At 60.5% G+C, this 7,690-nt stretch overlaps 1 protein-coding gene across 2 annotated transcripts in view; it reads right to left on the bottom strand.

Annotated features, from left to right (window-relative positions):
* Positions 1–88: 88 nt before the first annotated feature.
* The window catches only part of PPP1R13B (protein phosphatase 1 regulatory subunit 13B), an 81,104-nt gene continuing 73,502 nt past the window's right edge, over positions 89–7,690 (bottom strand). For both annotated transcript variants that reach the window (XM_074364913.1, XM_074364914.1), the window contains 8 exons: positions 7,119–7,288; positions 6,271–6,772; positions 4,554–5,320; positions 3,963–4,100; positions 3,757–3,890; positions 3,010–3,176; positions 1,924–2,123; positions 89–1,326 (listed from right to left, as the gene is read on the bottom strand). In XM_074364913.1, the coding sequence (XP_074221014.1) occupies positions 1,285–1,326; positions 1,924–2,123; positions 3,010–3,176; positions 3,757–3,890; positions 3,963–4,100; positions 4,554–5,320; positions 6,271–6,772; positions 7,119–7,288 (2,120 nt within the window). In that variant the 3' untranslated portion in view covers positions 89–1,284. The remainder of the gene's footprint in view (positions 1,327–1,923; positions 2,124–3,009; positions 3,177–3,756; positions 3,891–3,962; positions 4,101–4,553; positions 5,321–6,270; positions 6,773–7,118; positions 7,289–7,690) is intronic.

Genomic DNA, 7,690 nt, shown 5'->3' with positions numbered 1-7,690 from the left:
GTCAGGCCTCGCCTCGCTGTGTCCCGACCACCTGAGCTGCCTGCACAGCTCCGCTCGGGCCCCGGAACACAAGACTCGCAGCCGCCGGTGGGAGACAGCGGTTTATTGTGTGCATGTGGACACGGCTCCTCAGAGGCTGCCCGTGGGGTGTCCGTTCCTCACCACCCCGCTGGGTACAATCAGTGCTTCAAACTGGTTGACTACAGCAAGGCTCTACACGTTTGTACGTAAAGTACACACAAGACTCGTACATGGAAAATAAAGCCTAAGGGCCTGGATTTTAATGAGAGAAGAAAACATTTCCAACATGGTTCTGATAGCTTCGAGTGGTCTAGTCAAAAAATACTCTTGGTATATAAAAGCCTGTACGTACAGTTCAGATCTCAGGGAAGTGCCTTACTTGCTTTAAGTCTAGAACTGGGGCAAATGTTATTGCATCATGGCCACCCGGACAGGGAGGCTGGGCCCTGCCCTCCTGTCCCAGGGCCACCCTCCCGACGCCCACCCACCCCCCCGGCTCGAGGGCAAGACTGCACTCAGCAGGGCCCGTCCACCCTGGGAGGGCGTCAGAACCACACCTGGGCAGCAAGAGGTTGCAGAGAAGGCAGTGCTGCGTTGAGACCCCTGACTGTGTGTCACCTCGTCCTCAGGGTCCTCGTGCCCATGGCATGAAGTCCAGCCCGGCACCAGCGGCCTGGGTGACCCAGATTGAGGCCCAGAGCCGGCACACCAGACACCACCATGGGACGAGAGTTTCCACACACGGGCCCCTCTGGTGATGCTAGGAAGAAACGCACGAGGTGAGGAAGAAAAGGACACTGGGTTCCTGTGGTTTCCAGGCCACAGGTGGGCAGGGCTCCAGCAGGGGGACACACCTCACAGTGGCTGGGAGTGTTCACTGTGGGCTGAGTGACATGGGACTGAGGGGCAGCCGTGCGCCCAAGTCGAGCAGAGCATCGGTCTTCACTGGCCACCAGCCAGCGCTTAACTGTAGGGCTGCTTTCTGGCAACAAGGGCGGTGGTTGAGAAAGCTGGGTATTTATTTGGATTTACAGTAATTGGCAAAATTCAGTCTTCTTCGGAGGTGAAAGTACCCCTCCCGGTGTGGGTGAGCTGGAGAAAGGGCCTCACCTAGAAACTGCCGGGGTTTCACATTGTGGACGCCGTCTGCTAAAGTGAGCACCAGTAAAACCGCTCCTAGCTTCAGCTTTCCCAGGGAAGTGGAGAAATCTCCTGGGTGGCTCCTGTTCGCCGGCAAGTCTGGGCGGTGCTCTGGAGGGACATTCAGGCCAGTGTTCGCTGTCGGGGTTTGATCCGTGGGTACAACTGGGAGCCGAGGGAGAGGGGTCAGGGTGGGACGGCCGTGGAGCCGGGCTCCCCACGAGGCTGCACACCAGCTCCTCAGCTCCTGGGCTGTCACCTCCTACTGAGTCCACCCTCAATCCCCGTGGGCTCAAACCATCTAAAGTCCCTGTCACTGGCTGTAAGGCCCCCAAAGGTGCCTGGTAGGCCACTGACTTCCAGTGAAGGTGGGGTGAACGTGGCACCTGCCGGGCATGCAGGCCGAGAGGTCTGATGCGGTTGTGAATGCAGTACTTGGGAGCAGCCCGCGGGTGCCCCATCTCCCCACCCACCCCCACTGAAGACACTGCTGGGTGGCGCCTTAAGAGCAGAGCACAGCGAGCAGCCGCCACCAGGGTGCTGGCCTGCCCCGGGGCCTCCCCAAGAGCAAACACCTCCACAGCTCCCCAGGGCCTGCCAACCCTCCCGCCAGCTCCACAAACTCACCCACCCGTGGGGGTACCAGGGCTTGGGGGGAGCTCCTGCACTGAGTCACCCACGGGATGCAAGCCGCACCTCGCCCAGCGCCCCGTGCTCCCCAGGCAGGCAGAAAGGGGTGAGCCAGCAGCTCCGAGCACTCACCCCCAGCAGGTTTTTGGGCACGTAGCCCTCCCGGTCCCCCAGGCGGGCCCACCACCACTCGGTCTCGCTCTCATCCTTGCGCCTCAGGATGGTGAGCGCGTCGCCTTCGTGGAAGGACAGCTCGTCACTGTTCTGGGCCTCGTAAGCCCACAGGGCGTACACCACACCTTTGTTCATCACACCCAACTTCTCCTGCACCCCTGGGATGGGAGAGCAAACCGTCAGGTCCCTGTGGCGGGTGGGCGGCAAAGAGCCCTGTTCGCTCCAGGGCCAGAAGGGCCACGCTGCCAACTCGGCCAGCTGCCACCCCCGCTTAACACCCACAGTCCTTCTCACATCCTGGTGGGAGGAGTGCTGCTGGGGATTTTAGTCCAGAGCAAAGGCTGTGGTTCTGAAAGACATTTCTCCAGTAAAGCTCAACCCGCACCGAGAACATACAAAAGTCAATGTCAAAAGCAGCTGCGTTGCTGCTCCGATAGCAGGAAGCTCTCCCCAGTGGAGTGAGTGCATGCCCAGGACCGGCCGCCAGGCCCCAAGGCACAGGTGTCCTGGGACTGCGGCCCCCCCAGTTCTGGGAGCTCAGCCTGCCTGTTTATCACTTTGTCCCCAGGGCCCAGGGTCTGAGGTGGGCTGGACCCACAGATGTGGGGCGGATGACCTGTTGACTTCAGCCTCAGAGATGCTGCAGCCCTGCCAACCCCTCTGCCTAAAAAGCGGGACGGAAGACCAGTGCTCACCCACCACGGTCACCACACTGGGACACCGTCGGCCGTCACAGGCCTCTCTCTGGGCGGAGGCAGGTCCCAGTGCATCCCAGCCCAAGTGCACAGACAGCCCAGCCACCCACCCCTACTTCTCTGCCCAGAGGGCACCATCTAGCCAAAACCTAGAAGTGGTTTTGTTTCTAGCAACCTGGCACGGGCTCGCAACAATGTGGATTTTCCAACACGTCTTCAGGAACGAGCCCGACGGACAGTGTGACCTCCATCGTGATGACTTCCTGGGCTGCCCCCAAGGTTAACCCGGGGCTTCTCCCCACGCGGCCAGGAGAAGGGCTGGAGGCACCAGCCCGCCCACCCCGCGTACCATACAGAAACTGGGAACACTGGATGTAGCCTTCCTCCATCTCTTCGCACTTGTCCGCGGCTGTCTCAACGTCACTGATGGTTGAGGCAAAAATGGCGGCGCCACTCTCCACCAGCTGCTTGCAGAGGTGCACGCTGTTGCAGGAGGCGGCGCAGTGCAGCGGGGTCCTGGAACCGACAGCGTGGCCATTTGAGCAGGCCTGGCGGCTGTGCACCCAGGGCCCCGCTCACCTCCAGGCCGCTGTCTTTCCAGTGGCCTGATTTCTACTGACAGTTTAGGACCACACACGTTCCTGAAAAGTGCGGGTGGGCAGCGGGCTGGGAGACAGATGCCTATACAATGGCGACCCGGGTGTCCCTCGCACCACTGGCATGTCCCCAGAAATGGCTGCTGTGGTAACTGTTCTGTGTATTTTACCACAATTGACAGATGACCAAATGAGGCAGGACAGACAGCTGCCTGTGACGATGACTTCAGGGCCACAGGGGCCTGCCCACAGCAGCAAGACCACTGCCTCAACTCACGAGGCCGGCCTGTGAGACTCCCTTCCCTGTGCACTTTCTGGCCATTGAAAAACAGACTGACTCCCGCTCAGCCTACAATGGCGAATACGTCCCAGCCAAACCTTTAACAAAACCCAGTGAACAAAGGCCGGAGGATGCACACCCCAGGACCAAGTGCTGGCATCCTCCTTCCTTCCTGCCCCCCCAACCCCCATTCTGGACCCCACGCCCCAGGGGCCCTCACCAGCCGTCACTGTCAGCAGCATTCACATTAACCCCGAAGTCCAGCAGGAACTTGACAATGTGGTGGTGGCCGGCGCAGACGGCGTTGTGCAGTGGGGTGATGCCCTCGTCATTGGGCTGGCTGGGGTCCTCCACCTAGGACACAGGGCGCCTGTGTGAGCCCCGGTCAGGCCCGGGGCAGCCGACGCGGTGGCCGCGCTCACTCACCTCGTAGATGACCCTCTGCACCAGGTCGAACTCTCCTTCCAGAGAGGCATCCAGGAGCAGCGCCAGGGGGCTGAACCGGACCCTCAGCCCGTGCCCTGTCCGCTCCGAGTTTGGCTTCTTCAGGTTGGTCCGTTTGTTCTATTGGGAAGGAAGCAGGCTTTTGACTCAAAGCTGTTTGCCAACCAGCCAGGCCCGGGCGGCAAAGGCGAGGGTCTAGAGCCTGAGCAGAGCAGTGCCTGGCACTGCCCGGAGGGACGGCTCCACAGCAAGGTGAGTGACAGTGAGGAGGGTGATGGCCAAGCTCAGCTGCTTCCTTAGGGAGTGAGCTGCTCAGTTCCGCCCACTGCAGGGGAGCCCACCTGCCTGGCCCCCTCGGTGTCGCCCTCCCACCTGGAACCTTGTCTAGAAGGCTCTCCTTCCCCTCATTGCCTGCCCTTTGGGGTGCAGCCATGGCTCCCCTCCTCAGGGACACCTTGGGCTGTGCCCTGCAGGGCCCACCAACCCCAGTGCCACCGCCAACACAGGTGCATCTTCAGCAAGCGCTGGCAGGGTGACGAGGGAGCTGTGGCCCTGGCCCAGGGCAACACCTACCGTCAAGGCCGCCGTTGGGGGCACGGTGGGGGCCAGTGGCAGGGCCACCTGCTCCTGCCCTGGAGAGGGGGCCTCGGCCCCGGGGCTGGGGAGCTGGTCTGTGGACGGGGTCGTGGCCACATTGTTGTTGTCGTCCTCGGCGGGCTCGGGGGCCTGGTGGGTGTTCACGGGACAAAGGAGCCCCCCTGGCTCGGGGGAAGGCAGCTTGTTGTCGTTGGCATCGGAGGCGGGGGTGGGCTCAGCGGGCAGCGGGGCCGTGGGCGGGGCGGGGCCAGCCTCCCCCAGGTTCCCGTTGGCGTTGGTGTTCCCATTGTCCACGTCGGCTAAGGTGCCCATGAAGTCCTGCGAGGGGCTGGGCTGGTAGAAAGGGGCGCCCTCCATGCCGCCGGCCAGGGTGTTGAAGCGCTGGTACAGCAGCTTCTGGATGTTGGGCCCGCTGGGGCCCTCGGGCTCCGTGATGGAGCTGCGCTTCTTCAGGGGCCGCGGCGCGTTGGCCAGCTTCCTGCGCAGGGCCTCTAGGTCGGCGTCGCTCTGGTAGCGCAGCGGCGAGTGCACGATGGGCGTGAGCTTGGTGGGGCTGAGTGGCCGCGGCAGGCTCTCCACGGCGCCCGTGCCGTCCCCAGGCGGGGCGGGGCCGTCCTGCTCGGCCTCCTTCTCGGTGCTTTCTGGAGGCTGTGGCTGCGAGGCGCTTGTGGCCAGTGACCCGTGAAGAAATGGTAACGGGGACGGGGATGTGGAGCCGGACGGTAAGACAGGTTTCCCGTACACTGGAGGAGACAGAGGACAGGGCGACTTCAGCAGCCTGTGGGTTCTGGGGCCTGGCTCCTGAGCACCATCAGTGACACAGAGATGGGCTCCTACAGAGATGGGCATCTGCTGCTGAAGATGCTATGCCTAGTTTTAAATCCCAAAGGGACCCTACCGTTCACGGAACAGCACCAACTCCTTCTGAAGGTGAAGTGTCTCTAATTTATCAGTTTTTACATTTGGGTTTCCAGAATTGGGGATTTTTCAAATGAAAAAAATGAAAAAAGAAGTTACAAACCTGCCTTCCTGCCCTGTCCCAAGCAGACCCTTGCTCTTTCCTGGCCAAGGAGAACTTACCTGACCCTCGGACGAAGCTGAATGGTATAGAACAGGCCACCTCAGGAAGGAAGGTCTCACCTGGTGGCCTGGGGGCACTAGGGAAGGGGCAGGCCTCTCCCAGCACAGGGCGGAGCCTGCTGCGGGCCAGGGGGTCCCTGGGCACGGGGGGCCACGCACGCCTAAAGAGTCCTGGACGGGAGTATGGAAGCCCGAGAACGTGGGGAGGCCCAGCCCGGCCGGCCGCACAGATGAGGCTCTCCGTTAGTCTCTGTCTGTGCGGACCTAGGCTCCCTTCTCTCACTTGCCTTCCCTTGGCCCAGGGCTGGTGTCCCCTCACCCAAACCAAGGCTTCTCTCCCTGCGGGCTCTGGGAAAGGGTCCCAGATCAGCAGACACCCCCTTACATCACTGTCCCTAGGGCCTGGCTGCAGACAGGAAGTCAGCTGCGATGCCCTGCACAACTGTGCCTGCAGTTCACCCTTTACCCCTGCCTCACACAGGTACCTAAGGCCACACTTTACACAGAAATCAAGTTGAATCCTAAAGAGCATGTCGTCCCAAAGTAAGGACACGGACTGGCACTTTCTTCAGTAAAAGGATCTAGCCCAAGAGGAGCAGCAAGCCCACCGTACCTGCTTTAACCGACTTATTGAAGGCGCTGTGCGCCGCTGGCTGGTAATTCTTGGGCGGTGTGGCTTGCTGGAGGTACACGGAGTATATGGAACTTGAATTCACTGTCTGGGGTCCCTTCCTGGGGGACTGTGGCCTTGATCCTTTATCAGCCAGAAAGGGCCTAATGGCCACTGTCAGTGGGAGTTCAGGTTTGCCGTCTCCAGCTGGAAATGCAGGCAGCCCCGTTGGCGGGTACGTAGGACTTGGCGGCACGGAAATCCTCTGCTGAATCTGCTGTGAGGAACCTGGCTGGTGAGGGCTGCCCGCAGGAGGCAGCGGGGTGGGTTTCTGCCGACTGGGCAAGCCTGCGCTGGGCCTGGGCAAGCTGCCCTCCTTCCTCCTCTCCAGGGAGTTTGTGGACCCTGGGCCCACAGGTGCAGGACTTGGGTACGTCCCGTAGCTTGGGGGCAGCTGCTTGCTGACACCAGGCATGGGGGGTGGCGCTTTACCAATCTCAATGCCCTAAATTTAGAGGTCAAAAAGAAAGACAAAGTCACCCTTTGAAAAGTTAATAAGCACATTTCCCTCCACAGTCACAAGAGAATACAAAGCAGGACTTGTAATCCTTCAAATCAGCTTGTGACCAGGCACACGGCACACTGCGGGGACCGAACAGTGGGACGAAGGACCCTGAGCAAAGGCATGCACCCGTGCACCCGGCCCCTTCAGACATGGGTGTGGCCTGGGCACAAGCAGCGTGAACCTGCCTCAGGACACCTCCCAACCCTCAAGATGAAGATGAGAGCCAGACATGGGTGCAGGTGGTGAGGAGCTTGTTTGTGTTCTGTGACAGAGACAAACGGCCTACCAGCTTCTCCGCAGCTCCTAGTGCTGACAAGGGCACAGGCTGGCTGGAGACGGCCCCCTGCTTGAGAGGCCCCTCCACACCAGGGTCCTTCCAGTCCACACTGGCAACCTGCATTGCTTTCACTGAAGAGCTAGGATTCTGTTTCAGTGTTGGCCAATTTCCATCGTTGGCTGGAAAAGAACAGAGTATCAGTAAAACTTTGCTTGAAATTAGTTGAACCAACATAAGACTAACTCCCTGCCAGGAACAAAACCCCATTGGGACACACACTTTGCTGGAGCTCCATCATCCAGCGGCCAAGCCCCCTCCCTGAACACGTGCTCGCGCGAGGCAAGACCGAGGGCGGCCTCCACCGGCATGGCAGGCAGCGCTGTCACACGGGCAGAGACTCGACGACCAAGCACGGGGCTGCGCCAACCCGGGCCAGGGGCCAAGGGATCAAAGCCACATTCTTGGCCCCCATTTAGATACAGGTCAAACCCGTTACATCAACACTAGGGAATAAAATAAGTGCTGGCACTCAGTTTTCAAACAGTATTTACAAGTACAGTTACATACAGCAATACAAAAAG

Source organism: Camelus bactrianus, chromosome 6 (assembly GCF_048773025.1).
Source record: "Camelus bactrianus isolate YW-2024 breed Bactrian camel chromosome 6, ASM4877302v1, whole genome shotgun sequence".
NCBI lineage: Eukaryota > Metazoa > Chordata > Mammalia > Artiodactyla > Camelidae > Camelus > Camelus bactrianus.
The sequence above is the reverse complement of the archived record's forward strand: the minus strand, read 5'-3'. Positions and strand labels throughout refer to the sequence as shown.